Genomic DNA, 17,474 nt, shown 5'->3' on the forward strand with positions numbered 1-17,474 from the left:
TAGCTGTGTGACCCTGGGCAAGTCACTAAACCTTCACTGCCCCACAATAAACAAACAAACAAACAAATAATGCCCTCTGTCCTCACAGCTTAGAATCCCTGGCTTCTTTCACAATTTAGCCCAAGTTCCACTTTCTGCTCAAGGCCTTTCCTGGTCATACACTACCCCTCAAATGCTAGTGCCTTTCCCTTTAAAGTTACCTCCTATCTACTTTGTATATAGCTATATATGTACATAGAATGTAAGGTTCTTGAGGGCAGGGACTGGTTTTGGTGTTTTTTTGTCTTTTTTTTTTTTTACTATTTCTTTGTATCCTCAGCACTTAGCACAATGTCTGGCACATAGTAGGTGCTTACTAAATGCTTGTTGTTTGATTGATATAGAAGGTGCTTAATAAATGCTGACCATTTGTAGAACCCTAGTTCTACAAATCAAATAACAGGAACTCTGCCCCAACACCCAAAACATGAGGTTATGAGGCTTTGGGTTGTTCACACACCAGCCATAGCACGGGGCTGAGGGGGAAGTCTTGGCATGACGACAGGTCAGGTAGAAGGAGGTGGGCTGAGAGCTTACAAGACAAAGGAGGGAAAGTTGGCAGCGGGTCACTGTGGAAGTCTGGGGGAAGGTTGGGGGATAAGGAAGGGCACGGTCAGGATTGGGAGGGGGTAGATGTCTCATCACACAAGAGTCTGGGGCTGAGGGCTGGGATGGGGGCGGGGCGAGGGGCGGGACTCACCAAGAAGGCATGGTCCCGAACAACTTGGATGACGTCTCGAAAAAGGATCTTAGAGGTGAACGTGTGCCCGTGATAAACCACAGGTTCTCCGTCTGGCCCCTCCCAACAGTCCAGCTCCACACACCTGCAGCCCTGAGCAAACGCCCTGATTGGTGGGGGGAAGAAGAGAGGGCCCAACTCAGGACAGGGTGAGGAAGGATCTGAGAGGACATCAAGTTCTATCCTCTCAGAGGCCCAGAGAGGCTGAATAGCTTGCCCAGAGCCATAGAGCTTGTAAATGGTAATATTTGAACCCAGGTCCTCGGCCTCCAAACCCAGCATTCTTTTCGCTATACCACAAGGGAGCCCGAGGTGGGAGCTGGAGAGCTAAGGATCCCATGTTCCTGGGACTCAGTTGACCCTGACGTGCTCTGGCTCACACACATCACACCTCTGCACATCCCCGTTTTCTCTTGGCCTTCGTGTTGCCCAAGGAAGGGTCCCCAGGGCTTGGGGACGAGCTCCTGGGACTCTGGGACCCTGTTAGTCCTACCTGATATAGGCCTCCGTGCTGCTGGCACCGCCAATTTGGGACTGGGTCAGGTAGGTATTGTGGGAAGAGGAGATAAAGTAATGGGAGAGGGGTTGAGTCATGTCCTGATACACGTCTCTGTGGCTCGGGTCCAGGACAGCGCCCTCAGGTGACAGTAGGTACATCATGAAACCGTCCAGCATCATAAGGTCATGCTGTTTAGCTACAGGCAGGGGGGCAGGAGGGAGTCAGCCCTGGTCGGAGGGTGGGCACTTGTAGCCCTTTAGACAAGGATACTCCTCCCTCTAGACCCGGGCTTCCTTCTCCCTCCCACTTATGCCCCGAAACCTTCTTAACCCTGCCCCAGGTTTTCTGTGACCTTTCACCTCCCCTCCCCTCCCCCCATCCTTCCCCTCCCCCAACCCCACACCCTCCACCCAGCTCTCTCTCCCCTGTTCTTCCCTCCAAGGTCAGCCCCCCCAACCCTTGCCCAGCCCATCTCCTCCCACCATCATGCACCTTTCTCGTTAAGTTCATAGGTACGGATGAGGTGCTGAGCCTGGGCCATGGTGGCTCCTTCCTCCCCTTGGTCACGGAGGAACTCCAGCAGCTCAGCAGCGCTCAGGATCTGGTCCTCCCCAGAGTAGCGGTAAAAGATTTCCTCCAGCTCCGGCCGTTTCAGCAGCCGCCGGAGGAACTCCTCAATTTCAGCATCCTCAAGCCTCTCATTCTGAGAACTGTCACACTCCTGGGGACAACGATACAGCTGATGGGTTGGGACCTGGACTCTCACTCTCCATCCCACTCCCCTCCCACCAGATGCCTTGTCCAGTCACTCTCATAATGATAATAATACCTGTTTAATGATACTAACCAGTGTGTGGTATCCCTGCAGGATGGCCCTATTTCTTTTTTTTTTTTTGAGCTGGGCAATGGGGGTTAAGTGACTTGCCCAGGGTCACACAGCTAGTAAGTATCAAGTGTCTGAGGCTGGATTTGAACTCAGGAACTCCTGAATCCAGGGCCGGTGCTTTATCCACTGCGCCACCCAGCCACCCCAGCCCTATTTCTATAACACTCCCCCCCCCAAAAAAAAAACACTTCCAGAGTGACAAAGTCCTTTACCCACAACAGGACTGCAAGCACAAACTGTTCCCATTTTTCAGATAAGGAAAACTGAGGCCCAGAGCAATTAAGTGGCTCAGCCCAGGATTATACTAGCTGGCAAGCACCAGAGCTGAGCCTCAAACCCAGATCTTGAAAGGTGGTGTCCCAGGGAAGGAAAAAGCAAACAAATATTGGCTTTGTTGGCAGTTGAAATTCCTGTGACCTGTGTCAAGTCATTTCTGATCTCTGAGACTCAGTTTCCTGGTCTATAAAAGGAAGAAGCAGTACTGGATGGCTCTCGGGTCCCCTCCCACCTCTGACAAGTTATGACTTCGTGATCATCATTACTACTGCTCCTTGTATTATTATGTGTTACATAGATGACACAAATGACTTCTCACAAGGGCAACATGTCCTTTACTGTCAGAGACAACCATCTCATTTCATATCCTCTCCAGGAAGGAGAGAAGGCAGAGGTTATTGCCCCATTTGACAAAGGAGAATACTGAGACTTAGGCTGGTGAACTGTGACTTGCCAAAGGTCCCATAATAGCTGGTTGTTGGGGTTTTTTTTTTTTTAAATTACACTTCAGTAGTCTGCAAAGTTCCTTGACAGAGGGCATCCCAAAAATCTAATAGCTTGAAACAGCACCATGGCTTTTGGGACCCCTTGTATTTATTGCATTTGATCTTCATTATTTCTCCCATCTTGCAGGTGAGTAAACTGAGTCACAGAGAAGTTGAAGTGACCTCATCCAATGTCACACAGCTCTAATATACATGGGAGGTTTGGGGTGGGGGTCAGGGAGAGGAGGTCTTTCCTAAGTACATGGCTCCAGCCACTGGTCCCCCTGACCTTCCATGGCTAGTGAGTGGTAGAGCCCAGAGTAATAGAACTCAGGTTTCCTGAAGCCTAGTCCAGCTTTCTTCCCAATGTACCCTGCTGCTGCCCACACAGCAAGCAAGCTGAAGGGAGTGGGGACAGGAGTGGTCAGCCCCAATTACCTCTCCCTACCACCACCACCTCCTCTAGGCCCCAAGCGGATGTCAGCTACAAGCACACAAACCCTATTCTCAATGAGCTTATCGATGATAATAATTGTGTAACCATTTTCAAGTGTGAAAAACTTTCACATATTCAGTATTTTATTTCATCTGACCCTCACAACAGTGAAGAGCTGTTACAGGTACAGCTGGGCTGGAGCCAAAAAGACTTGAGTTCAAATATGACCGCAGCTGTGTGACCTTGGGCAAGTCATTTAACCTCTGTCTCCCTCAGTTTCCCCATCTATAAATTGGGCAGCTAGGTGGCACAGTGGATAGGGCACTAGGTCTATAGAGTCAGGAAGACTTGAATTTAAATCTGGCCTCAGATACTTACTAGCTGCTTAACCCTGTTTGCCTCAGTTTCCTTAACTGTAAAATGAGGTGGAGAAGAAAATGGCTAAAACCACTCCAGTATCTTTACCAATGAAACCCCAAATAGGGTCACAAGAGTCATTGACTGAAAAAGGATTGAACAAGAGTAACAATGAAAAATGGGGATAATAATAACCTTAGCTCCCAGGGTTGTTGTAAAGATCAAATGGGCTGTTTGTAAAGCATCTTAAAGCACTAAATAAATGTTATTATAGGCAGCTGTTTTTATGTTATAAATGTTACTATTGGCAGCGAGGTGGTGCTCTGAGAGGGTACTAGGCCTAAAATCAGGAACAGCAGAGTTCAAATTTTATCTCAAACACTTACAAGCTGTATGCCCCTGGGCAAGTCACCTGACCTCTGTCTGCCTCAGTTTCCTCACCTATATAATAGTACCTACCTCCCTGGGTTGTTATGAGGATAAAATGAGAAAATATTTGCAAAGCTCTTTACAAACCTTAAAAAATGCTCTATAAATTCTAGCTATTATTATTAATTATTCTTTTACAGATGAAGAAACTGAGGTTAAATGACTTACCCAGGGTCACAGGGTAGGGGTGGGGACAGGGATTTTTTTCTGATGCCATGTCCAGCAATTTATCTACCACACCAGAGTTCTTAATTCTTTTCTGTTTCAGGGACCTCTATGGGAGTATGATGAAGCCAATGGACCACTCCTTCTCAAAATGTTTTTAAATACTTTTTTTTTTTTGCGGGGCAATGGGGGTTAAGTGACTTGCCCAGGGTCACATAGCCAGTAAGTGTCAAGTGTCTGAGGCCGGATTTGAACTCTGGTACTCCTGAATCCAGGGCCAGTGCTTTATCTGCTGCACCACCTAGCTGCCCTGGAATTTTTTTAAAAAACAAGTTCATGGGAGGTGGGGCAGCTAGATGGTTCAGTCAATAGAGTACTGGCCCTGATGTCAGGAGGACTTGAGTTTGAATCTGACATCAGCTGTGTAAATGCTCCTCTTGTTATAGCAGGAGCTCAGAGGTCCACATACCATGTCTACATGGCATGTGTTGTGTTCACCTGTATGGGCTCCAATAGTGGAAGAGTCCAGCATGTGGTTACACAAGCACTACAAACATGGTACCTGTGCTGACGTGAGCCAAGGGCTTGCCCACACACACTCCTCCTGTGTGACCAGCTGAAGATCAGCAAACCAAACAAAAACCGGGGAAGGTTATTGGGGCTGGACTCTTCCCTCCCCCCTTTCATTCCTCCAGTCCTTTGGAAGGATGGATGATGAAGCACAACACCCATCTCTTGAGGGTGATGCTACAGAAGACATGCTCCTTTTTTGGACATGACCAAGGCAGGAAATTGTTTTGTTTGACTATGTCTATTTTTTTTTTGTGGGGCAATGGGGGTTAAGTGACTTGCCCAGGGTCACACAGCCAGTAAGTGTCAAGTGTCTGAGGCTGGATTTGAACTCAGGAACTCATGAATTCAGGGCCGGTGCTTTATCCACTGTGCCACCTAGCTGCCCCTGACTATGTCTATTTAACACAAGGGTGATGGTGGTTTTTTCTTTTGTTTTTTTCTGTGGGGCGTGGAAGGTGGTGAGGAAAGAAAATAGATTTTTGTTCATTTAGAAAATTCATTTTTCAAAAAATGTAGACACATAAAGCAAAAAAAAAAAAAAGTTTGGCCCTCCCAGGTTTCCCAGCTTCCTCTGCCTTCTTGTAGGAAAGGCCAAGACCCCTAAATTCCCATTATCCCTGGCCTGACTTAACCTGACAGTTAAGGTAATGAGTCCCAGATGTTGCTAATCCCAGAGAGATGAACCAGCTATGTCAATAACAGTGGAGCTCAATTGGCTGGGAAGGGAGGTAGTAGGCATGAGTCATCCAATTCTCTGGAAAAAGGGTTAGGGGTGGCTAAAATGCTTGACTGGGAGGCAGGAACACTGGTTTCTTTCTTTCTTTTTCAGGGGCAATGAAGGTTAAGTGACTTGCCCAGGGTCACACAGCTAGTAAGTGTCAAGTGTCTGAAGATGGATTTGAACTCAGGTCCTACTAAATCCAGGGCTGGTGCTTTATCCACTGTGCCACCTAGCTGCCCCAGGAGCACTGGTTTCTAATCCCAGTTCTGTCACTTCCATATTCCAGTGAGTCCTTTCCTCTTTCTGTGCCTCAGTTGTAACACTAAGGAGGTTGGACTCTAAGGTCCTTTCCAGCTGCGAATGTCATTCTGTTGGGCTAATCAGGAAGAGGGTAGGGACAGGCTGTCCTTCAGCATCAGGATCCCTCCCCTAAAATCGTAGACTGAGGGACAGCTGGGTGATGTAGTAGATAGAACACCAGCCCTGGAGTCAAGAGGACCTGAGTTCAAATCAGGCCTTACTTTCTAGCTGTGTGACACCTGGGCAGGTCACTTAACCCTCATTGCCTCAAAAAAAACCACACAACATAGATTGAGGAAGGTGGTCAGTAGGGAAGAGGATGAAAGAAAAGGCCCAAGGGTAAGGTAGACTCACAAGCCTAGTCTCATCTTTTCTCAGAAACTAAGGAGAAAAAGAAATCTGTATCCAGAGTCAGAAGACCGAGTCCTGGCTCTGCTATCTATTAACTCTGTGACCTTGGCCAAATTGCTTAACCTTTCTGTGCCTCAGTTTCTCACCTGTACAATGAGGTGGTTGGACTAGGTGGCCTCTAAGGTCCCTTCTAGCTTTAAATCTATGATGATCCTACAATGGGAGAGATGAGAGGAGAGATGAAGGGCATGGGGTGGCAGGGATGGGTTTAGGGATGGAGGAATTCAAAGTTAGGGTCAGTTTAGAGAATGGAAGAGAATAAGGTCACAGAAAAGAGGGATCCAGAGAATAAAGAAGAAAGAAGAGGGAAAGAAAAGCAAAATGGCACCAGACTGGGCAAGAAAGGTGTACCTTGAACAGTTGATGGGCATACATGTCATCCATCGTCACATTCACCATCTGAAGCAGGTGTTTGATTTCCTTGAAACTCATCTTGCTGTCGTGATCCGAATCTGCCTGGTGTAGGTAACCATGGATCCAAGTGGGAAAGTTAAGGAAGCCATGCACCAAAGGGACCTGCACCCTCTCCCTCCTCCCTCTGCCCAGGGCTCCCTGCCTGGCCTGCTTGGCTCATTTCTGACTCTCCATCCTGGGTGCATGCCTTGTCTTCTCATTAGACCAGAAGCCCCCTCTGGGACTGTCACTCCCATCTTGCTTCGAGCTTCCAAATCAGCCCTCTTGCACTTGCTCACATAAGACACTCTTTGCCTTTGCCAAGGCTGTTCTCCCCCCTCCCCCCATGCCTAGAATACACTCCTTCCTCAACTGGGTCCCTTGGGACCCTCGATTTCCTTCAAAACTGAGCTCAGGTCCCACCTCCAAAGAAAGCACTTCCTGATTCCACCTCTCCCCATCCCAGCTTCTAGGGCCTCCCACCCCTCCCCAAAATTACCTTGTGTTATTTTTGTATACGTTGTGTTTACATTTAAATACCTACCTGTCATATCTGCCAATAAATGCAAGTTTCCTGAGGGCAGAGACTGGTTATGTTGATCTCTCTATCCCCAGCACATAGCACAGAGCCTGGCCCACTTTAAGTATTTAATCCACTATTGACAGATTAATTGGTAGATTTTCGGTGCCTTCCCAGTCAGCCAGAGACTTCCTGAGGACAGACACCTAGTCTACCCCCAAAAGACTTGTGGGAGCTTCTGGGAGTACAGCCACTGAGCCTCCTCCATCACAATGAAGGCAGGCACTGCCATCTTCTCAGACTGGCCTGGAACTTGACTTTCTGTACTCCTTTCCCCACCCCACCCCCACCCCTTTCACTGTCTATCCTCCAAGCTTGGAATGCTCTTCCTCTCAAATCTTACCAGGTCTCCTAAAAAGACCCAACTCAAATCTGGCCTTCTGCTGAAGGCCTTCCCAGGGTCCTCATCCTTCCTCCCCCCACACCAACCCTGACTTTCTTACGAGATTATCTTCTATTTGGTCTATATGTTGTATGTGCATAGATGTTTATATTTTGTCTCTCTCATTAGAATTTTTTTTCTCATTAGAATGGAAGCTTAAAAAAAATAATGTAAGCTTCTAGGGGGGCAGCTAGGTAGTGCAGTGGATAGAGCAGGGGCCCTGGATTCAGGAGGACCTGAGTTCAAATCCAGCCTCAGACACTTGACACATATACTAGCTGTGTGACCCTGGGCAAGTCACTTAACTCCCATTGCCTCGCAAAAAAAAAAAAAAGAATGTCAGCTTCTTGAAGGCAGGGAATGTGGTTGGTTGGTTTGTTTGGCCTTTCTTTGTATCCCCAAGGCTTAGCACCCTAATGTTTGTTGACCGACTGCCTGAGGGAAGGAACTATCCATGTCCTCCTTTTCCTTTGTATTCTCAGGGCTTGGCACAAAGCTAGGCACACAGTAAACGCTTTAAGAAATGTGTTTTTTTGGTGGGGGGCAGCTAGGTGTCGCAGTGGATAAAGCACCGGCCCTGGAGTCAGGAGGACCTGAATTCAAATCCAACCTCAGACACTTGACACTTACTAGCTGTGTGACCCTGGGCAAGTCACTTAACCCTCACTACCCCGCAAAAAAAAAAAACCCAAAACAAAACAAATGTTTTACGACAGATTTGAAGGTAGGAGCTAAGTCTCGGCCAATGCGCCTTCTCACTGTGAACTGCCCCCGCCCCCCCCCAAAGCTGTGCCCACAGTTGGGGTCCTGAGTCCTGGGGAGGGTACCGAAGGCCGCGCTCGGAGTCCCGGGGATCGAGCTCCAGGAAAGGATATTGGTCAAGCTTTTCTCGCTGGCTCATGGCGTCCAGTCGAGCCCGGAGCTTGGCCAGGCCGCGCACCCAGCGCTGTGCCTCCTCCTCGGTGGGCGCTGCCAGATCCAGGTTCTTGCGCCTGCCCTTGAACGTGATGGTGAGGCAGCAGCTGGAGGGGAAGGCGCCGCCGTAGCGCCGCAGTCCCTCGGACTGATGGCCCTGGCGCACGGCCTCGATGTGCTGCAAGGAGACTACACGGGGTCGGAGGCGAGACGGGGATGGAAGGGGGGAGGGGTGTCGAAGAGTCACCGAGTCAGCTTTCAACGGAGCTGGAGGGGACTTGGAAATCTGAGAGCCCACCTCACCCCCACCCCGTGTCACAAGGACCTAAAGCCCAGAGCGAGTTAGCGACAGAGCTGGGACTCGAACCTGGGTCTTCTCCCTTCCTGACCCCTGCCTCGACTCTCCCTGGAGAAGAGCTATGGCCGCTGGAGGGGGCGGGGGGGGGGGCGGCGGGAGGCAAGGGCTAGACTGAGCACCACCGGCACCCAAGCTGCGGGTTCCGGGGGACGATAGTGAATACCCTCTCTCCGAGGGAAGGAAGGGCCAGAATTTAGGGCGTGGGGTCACTCACAGACGTGATGGGACTTAGGGTGTCGATACCGGCGCTGGAACCACACTGTCATACAGTCTTCCTGCAGTCGGTAGAACCGGGCCTTATGCCACTTGAGCGACCTGATCTTGCAGAACTGAGAGCCCTTCAGCATAGCCAGCACATCCTCATCTTCATTTAGATCTGAGAGAGGGAGAATAATTGTGGCTCAGTTGTCTTTCAGTCCTGTAGGACTGTTCATGACCCCATTTGGAGTTTTTCTTGGCAAAGATACTGGAGTGGTTTGCCATTTCTCATTTGACAGATGAGGAAACTGAGGCAAACCAGGGCAAAATGACCTGCCCAGGGTCACACAGCTATTAAGTGTCTGAGGCCACATTGAACTCAGGTCTTCTGACTCCAAGCCCAGCACTTTATCTACTTCACCACCTAAGTGCCCAGGGAGAATAATTAAGGAGACCATTACTTCAGGACTTCACAATGTGTCCCCATCCCACAGCTACTGCTACTGAGACCTGCATCCCTGTCACTGGGCCCCCATCCTCTACACCAAGCCCTCCCATTTCTGCTACTGAGCCCTCTATTCCTGCCACTGACACCCCCTTACTCCTCTCAATATTAAGCTCTTCCATCTTTGTTTTCTCCATCTCTAAGACTGAATATCCCTGTTCTGGAAAGGACAGTGTGACCTTGAAGCTATAGGAACTGAATCCACATCATAGTTGTATAGTACATTGTGACCTTGGGCAAGTCACTTAACCCTTTAAATGATTGGGCTGGATTAAACTGTCCTGTGATGATCCTCAACTCTGAACCCTTTCTCAGGATTGAGCCCCCATCCCAGATATGTTCTAGTATCCCCTCCACACATCTCCAACACACACACACACACACACACACACACACACAAACACACACTCTAAACACATTTCCAAGTCCCCAGTCCTGAGATTTAACAAGCCACACTTGGCTCTCCCAGAATAATTTGTTTGGAAGGGTGAATAAACTTATAAGCAGGGAGGGACAGGTTATTTGCTCACTCCAGCCTGGTCAATCTTCGTCCCTCTGGGAGACAAGAAGCTGAGGTTTTGAAGATACATGTAGGTTCGGCAGCATCCAGAGACCTTGGCCCATGTCTCTACCCTCCACCTGAACCCCCTTGTCTCCGGCCCTCAACTTTCTAGGGTGAAGGCTTCTCATGCCTTCTGCTCAATACCTGGCACACCCTGGACATTGCAGAAACAGCTCCCAACAGCCTTTCTCCTGGCTCAAAACCCTGATGATCAGGAAGTTCTTCTTCCTATCTAACCTAAATCTCTCTTGCTGCAACCTAAGCCCCACTCCTCACATTCCCTACTGCCCTATCCAGTGGGGGGGGGGGGAGGGCAAACGACAGCTCAAGGCACTCAGGGCTCCAAGTAAGCAGGTTAAAGCAATAAGCTGGGAGCCATGGACTCCTGGGCACAGGTCCAGCTTGGCTGCTGCCCTGGTGGGAAAGGCTGGGTGGGGCTGATCTCTGGGTGACCTACTCAGCTTTTGGAGGTAGCTGATATTTGGCCTCCCACTTACCCTGGGCCTCTCCCTTTCCTAGTCCTCTCTTTACCTCTTATCTCAAGATTCCCTACCACAAAGCTCCTGCTGCCTATATTTTCCTTGACAATCCAGATCTGCCAACCCTGTCTTGATTCAAATCCCAGGGTAGGGGCCAGAGGAATGGGGAAGACTGTGACTGTTGTCTCCCCTTCCTTGGTGGCCACACTTCTCATGCTCCCAGACCACCCCATCCCACTTCTGCTTTTGGGAGACTAATGGGGACATCATCCTTCAAGCATATGGGTCCACCCCAGGCTAAAGAAACAGCCATATGTGTGCAGGCTCTTATGGGGTCAGAGGGGAGTGGACGGTGCCTAGCTAGGGAGCAAGATGTGCCATTTTCTGATTCTTAGGGTCATCCTCTCCATGATACTTTCTTTTTTTTTTAAGGGGGGGTGGCTTGAGGAGGAGGAGGAGGAATGAGAACCGAACCCATTACAAATTCCAGTTTTTCCCTGCACCCCCCACTTTATAAATATTGGGAGCCCATGGAAGTAACTTCTCTGCTGAAATACAGACTTGACTCATCACTTTACTTACCAGTTTGAGCAAGTCCCAGGATCATAGATTAGAGATCTACAAGGCCCTTTTAATATTTTTTTAAGGAGACAATCAGGGCTAAATGACTTGCCCAGGGTCACACAACTAGTAAGTGTCTGAGGTCACATTTAAACACAGGTCCTCCTGACCCTGGGGCAGGGTTCTCTGACTTCTATACCACCTAACTGCCCCCAAAAGGCATTCATAGGAATCACCAAGTCACTGGGTCATAGATGAAGAGCAAACCCAATTGGTACAACCCCCTTATTTTACAGATAAGGAAACTGAGGCACCAAGACTTGTCCAAGGTCTCAAAGGTAGGATTGAAACCAAAGTCCTCAGCTCAGTTTCCTCATCTGTAAAATGTACATCATCATAACTGTGCTACCAACTTCACCGAGCTGCTTTTAGGCTCAGATGGTGATGGACGGTAAATATTTGGTGAACAATACTTTCCCCCCCTCTTAAATGTGAGTTATTGGGGGGCAGCTAGATGGCGCAGTGGTAAAGCACCGGCCCTGGATTCAGGAGTACCTGAGTTCAAATCTGGCCTCAGACACTTGACACTTACTAGCTGTGTGACCCTGGGCAAGTCACTTAACCCTCATTGCCCTGCAAAAAAAAAAAAAAAAAAAAAAAGTGAGTTATTATCATTATTTTGGCACTAGGTTGAGTTCAGAGACCCCACTCCCACGGCAAATAGAGAGATGGGGAATGGACTAACCCTTGTTCCTATGACAACCAACAGCCAATCTTTCCTTGGAGTTACAGCTGTTGAGCCCAGCGCCCCCGCCCCCCTTCTCCAGTCTCCCTGCCCCCACACATTGGAAGCCAATGACTAATACCGGAAATGGAGGTGAGTCACTCCCTGGGGCTGGTTTACACACACTCTTTCTGCAAATGGCCTAATGGTCTATAGTGTTGCCCCAAACCCAAACAATTCTTTTGGCTTCCCGAGATGGTGGCTACTTTTGCTAGGCACGAAAACACACACACACACACACACACACACACACACACACACACTCTCTCTCTCTCTCTCTCTCTCTCTCTCTCTCTCTCCAGACAGAGGCCTCTGGGGTTAATGTAACCACCTGTAGTTCACCAGGGCCACCTTCAGATACCAGAGTGGCCTATTGGGAGAAGGGTGTATCATTCAGACTCATCTGTCCCAGATATTCCCCCATCATCATTCGTCCTCTCAAGTGAGCGAGTGCACACACGTGAGAAAATAAATATTAATAATCGATTTCTTATGGGACCCACAGCTCACTTTCTCAGTCTTTTGCTCCCCTTCCCCCCCCCCCCCACTCCCCAGAAAGTCCAGCCTCCTTGAGAAACTCCATCAAATCTCATCTGGAACAAACGCAGGGGAACAAAATGAATGGAGATAAATTCTTTTGTCTAGATGGTTAAAGGACTGATGGGATTAAACACATGGAGATAATGCCTTGAGCAACTTGAGTGAGGTTCTTCGGCCTTCTTTTCCCTCATCTGTAAGAGTTCATTTTAATGTACACCACCTTCAAGTCATATCAACCAACGAAATTGAATGATACTAACCAATTAGATTTGTTTAATGTATAATAACCCACCTCTATCAAAAGGAATAAAAAACCTGGACATGTAGCCATGTTAGCTACATGGCTGGTTCTCAATCTCTCTTTCTCTCTCCTCTTGGGGCTCCTGCTGGAGCTAACTAGCATGCTGAGACTCTCTCCCTGCTTTCTCTACCACTCGCCTGAGACCATAAGAAGTTAGGGAGACACGTGGTGAATCCTTTACTGGTATAATTATTAGTAATTATTTACCGGTATAATATTGATACATTAATAATATGCTTACCCCAAACTGGTGTCTATAGTCATTTATTTTACAACACAGACACACACTCATCACCTGCCTCCAGGCATCGGCCAGGGACACCTTCCTTGTCCTTTTGTGAAGGGGCAAGCATTTGACCCAGCATTTGACAGAATGAGAGGTCCAGATTGGGTGTATGTCTCCATTTACATGTCTGGGAAATGGGCAGACCTGCCTATCCCTGGGGGAGACTGAGGAATCAACAGAGAATGAGGATAGGAGTTGTTGGGGAGGCCCAAGCAAGGAATTACATATGAGGCCTGAGGCTGTCACCTGAGTCTGAGCCAAATGAAATGTTAGTGTCACCATCACCTACCATCACCATTATCTTCTTCCTCATTCCTGCCCTGGGCTTGACCCAAACAAGTGCAAAAACCTACTTTGTACTAGACTTCTCTGTGAAATGGGGCTAATAATAGCACCGACATCAAAGGGTGATCATAGGGGTCAAATGAGATAACATACATAAAGCACTTTTCCAGCCTTAAAGCCCTATGTGAATGCTATTATTATTATTAGCCTTTCCACCTCAGTGGCATCGGCTCCTAGTGACCACTTCTCTCCCCATCCCAGGTAACTGTTGGAAGATCCAGCTATGCCCATAGTCCCTTGCTCAGTGATGTGGCTGGAGAGGAAGCTGAAAGATGAGAAGGGGAGGAGGGCAAGTGTGGAGAGAAGGGGGGAAAAGGGAAGAGAGGGGGAAGGGGAGAAGATCGGGGAAAGGAGAAAGGAAGAAGGGAATGGGGAGGAGGGAAGGGGAGTAGAGAAGGAGCAGGGAGGGGGAGAAGAGGAGAAAGGGACTCTCGGAAAGGGGTGGTCAGGAAAGACATCAGACTTTATTCTCTTCCTCTCTCCCTACCCATGTAAAGATGTCCAAACACTGAGGGAGGGGAGAATGGAGAAGGGAAGGAAGAATAACATGAACAGTAGGGAAGATGGCTGATCCTGTTCTCCTCCTCTTGTCCTGCCCATCCGAAGACCTCAAAACCTTTTTTTCCATATTTGACAAGAAGGGAAATCAAGGCATAGCATTGTAGAGGGAGCCATAGCTGCCCAGGTGGGAGGAGGGAACTAGGCATATAAGTAACCCTTTGGCTCCCTACTGGATTTCATCCCACCCACCTCCTACCCCCCAGGATGGGCAGGTTCTTTCACGGTGCTGAGGGGGAATGGATGGAGAGGAAGAGATAGGGAGAGTGTGGCTACCCCTGCCCTCCAGCTTAGGGGCAGCAGCTGGCATTATTTTTAGCCCCTGTCAGCACCCAGGTCCAGGCCCCTTCCATAAAGCAGGCCCAGAGATAATGGAGGGAATGTGCTGGGGCCTCTAGGCCTTCTCGGTTCTCCACTGACCTCTTACAAAGATAAAATGTGCAGCAGTTGGGGGCCTTGGGGAGGCAGCTTTCTGGCCCAAGGGATGGGTGTGGTGCCTAAGAGGGAAGCTCCAGGCACCAGTGGGGCCCTCTGAAGCAGGGGAGGTGACAGTTATGTGTTCTGAAGGACCGGTATGTGTGCAAGGTATTCTGTGTAGACATAGGAAGATGCATGCCTATTCAGCAGAGCTTGGAGGGGATCTGTGAGTTGGCAGCAGGAATGTCAGACATGCAGAAAGCCAGGGCTTCACATGCCAGGGCTATGGGTGAGAAGGGAGAAGGGACATTTCCTGATGACATAGGCAAGATAAAACACTGAGTAGGGAGGGTACCCTTTGCAGGCCCCCAGGGGATCTATAGGTTTTTCCATCCCAATTGTTAAGAAAAAAACACCTTGTGCTCACATTACTGGAATCCCTTCTATCCTTGTGGTCCCACATTTGCCACTCTTTACTGGGACTTTCATTCAGCAACTCCCCCTGCTAGATTTTCCCTGGCTAGCCCCACCCTGACTGGCATTGGTGCCAAGCACAAAGAACTCTAGGGCAATCCATTCAAAAGGAAAACAAAGACAGGAAAGAAAAGTTAAGGAAGGAGTCCAGGACTCCCCTGAACCGGCTATCAGAGGAGGTGAGGGTGGGTGTGACTAAGATGACCTTGCCCACCCATGGGAGAGCCTTGAAAACTGAGGAAGGCTTCAGTAGGGTTAATGGGGACATGAAGTCACAGGTCTTTTATCAACTAATGGCAGTCAGTCCTCGTGAAAGCTGTAGAGAGGAACAGAGCAGGAGAGGAGAGGCCACAGATACAGCTGACTTGTCCGGGGGTGGCAGCGAGATGCCCTCTACCCCTCACCAACCCAGGTACTGAGTCCTGCCCTTGAGCTTCCCTCCCCTCCAAGGCTGGCCACACTTGATTTTCTTACTTTAGGAAACTTCTATCTTCATGTCACAGGGCTGACAATCTAGGGACAGGAAAAGGGACCCTACCCAGGCCTGGTGACTCACCTTTCAAAAGAGGGCTCAAGGAGAACATTGCGGGCTGGGTCCCTGCCTAAGGAGAGGATGCAGCCCGCTTCCTGGGCTATGGATCGGTCCTGTGACTGGTAAAAGCCACAGTTTCTGTGCACTCAACAATCAGGGCCTGACAATGGTCACAGGGATCAAGGGATTCTGGGGTAGGGGATGGGTTTTTCTGCTGAAGCCTGGGAGGGACATAATAGATTAGGAGAGGGATGATCAAAAACCAACTAGTCTAAGCCTCTTGGTTCATAGAAAAGGAAACAGGCCCAGTGAGGTTAAGTAATAATAATATTACTTAATTTATGTGGCACCTACTAGGTGCTAGGTTCTGTGCTAAGCACTTTATAATTATTATTTCATTCACAACAGCCCTAGGAGGTAGGTGATATTATTATCCCCATTTTACAGGTAAGGAAACTGAGGCAGATAGAGGTTAAATGACTTACCCAGGGTCACACAGGTAGGAAATGTCTGAGGCAGGATTTGAACTTAGATATTCCTGACTCTAGGCCCAGTACTCTATTTACTGTGAAAGCTGCCTCTAAGTGACTTATTCAAGGGCACTCTGGGAGTAAAGAGCAGAGTTAGGATTCAAACCTACACATTTTCTGGCTCCAAACTCAAGGCTCTTTCCCATTCTTTCATGCTGTTTCTTCCCAGGGGGGCCTGGTGTTTCCCATTCATCTTTTCAGAGAGAATCTGGAGTGGAGATTGAGGGCGTGGGAGGGGGACAGAAAAGGAAGGAGGAACACTTGGCACAACCCAGGCTGTGCCCCTTCTGGGGACCCTGACTGTGGAAGTATCCAGGTGTAGGAGCCCTTCGCCCCTGGACATGGTCCCCAAATCAGGAGTCCTGCTCGGCCCTACCAAACACACACACACACACACCCCTCCTGTTCACTCAGGCTGGTATTCAAAGTGGGGTGGGGTCCACAGGTAGGAGGCTGGGAGTCAGGATGCCTGGCTCCATCATTGAGTTGCTATGCAACTGTGAGACAAGTTTAGGTTCTTAGGTTCTCTCCCTTTATAGTCCTAATCACTCCCTCTTTTGCACTTTCCCTCCCCTCCCCCACTCAGAGGGAGACAAAGTGGATAGAGCACTGGCTCTGAAGTTCGGAGGATCTGAGCTCAAATTTCACCCCAGACACTTACTAGCTGTGTGACCCTGGGTAAGTCATTTAATCCCAATTGCCTTCAACATCTGGGATCATTTCCAGTCGTCCTGATACATATCTTGCCACTGGACCCAGATGCCTCTGGAGGAAAGAGTGAGGCTGGTGACTTTGCACAGCATTGTACGTCATGACATCTGTCATGCTCCTCTTTGAGAATGAAGGGCAAGGGGCAGCTAGGTGGCTCAGTGGATAAAGCACCGGCCCTGGATCCAGGAGGACCTGAGTTCAAATCTGGCCTCAGACACTTGACACTTACCAGCTGTGTGACCCTGGGCAAGTCACTTAACCCTCATTGCCCTGCCAAAAAACAAAACAACAACAACAACAACAACAACAACAGAGAATGAAGGGCAAATAAACAACAACCCCACTCAGAAAAGCATTCTCTAATCTCATGCCTATATATCTGAAATAAAATCTCCCTGGTTCTATAGAAAGAACCCACAGCTTGGGGACATATGCTCTGGGGGTGGGAAAAAGGCTAATGCATATAAAAGTACCAGAAAGGCTGGGCAACTATGTGGTGCAGTAGATAGAGCATTGGCCCTGGAGTCAGGAGGATGCAAGTTCAAATCTGGCCTCAGATACTTGTTGCCTACTAGCTGTGTGACTCTGGGCAAGTTACTTAACTCTGATAGTCTCAAAAACCCTGGGCCATCTCAAGTTGTCTTGATGTGTATCTTGCCACTGGACCCTGAAAGTCATGCCATCACCTCTTCAAGAGAACAAAGGACAGACAACAACAACCAGAAAGGCTGCAGGGGATCAGATCTC

The 17,474-nt window shown here is 48.9% G+C and overlaps 1 protein-coding gene across 5 annotated transcripts in view; it reads right to left on the bottom strand.

Annotated features, from left to right (window-relative positions):
- PLCD3 (phospholipase C delta 3) overlaps positions 1–17,474 on the bottom strand; it is a 33,239-nt gene that overhangs the window by 12,781 nt on the left and 2,984 nt on the right. For 4 of the 5 annotated variants that reach the window (XM_043962598.1, XM_043962597.1, XM_043962596.1 and 1 more), the window contains exons 2-7: positions 9,159–9,320; positions 8,547–8,775; positions 6,668–6,797; positions 1,770–1,998; positions 1,272–1,473; positions 740–884 (exon numbers count right to left, since the gene is read on the bottom strand). In XM_043962598.1, coding sequence (XP_043818533.1) covers positions 740–884; positions 1,272–1,473; positions 1,770–1,998; positions 6,668–6,797; positions 8,547–8,775; positions 9,159–9,320 — 1,097 coding nt within the window. Of the gene's footprint in view, positions 1–739; positions 885–1,271; positions 1,474–1,769; positions 1,999–6,667; positions 6,798–8,546; positions 8,776–9,158; positions 9,321–17,474 lie in introns of those variants that run through there. The other variant, XM_043962601.1, reaches the window with a different exon arrangement.

Source organism: Dromiciops gliroides, chromosome 4, assembly GCF_019393635.1.
Source record: "Dromiciops gliroides isolate mDroGli1 chromosome 4, mDroGli1.pri, whole genome shotgun sequence".
In the NCBI taxonomy this organism is placed as follows: Eukaryota; Metazoa; Chordata; class Mammalia; order Microbiotheria; family Microbiotheriidae; genus Dromiciops; species Dromiciops gliroides.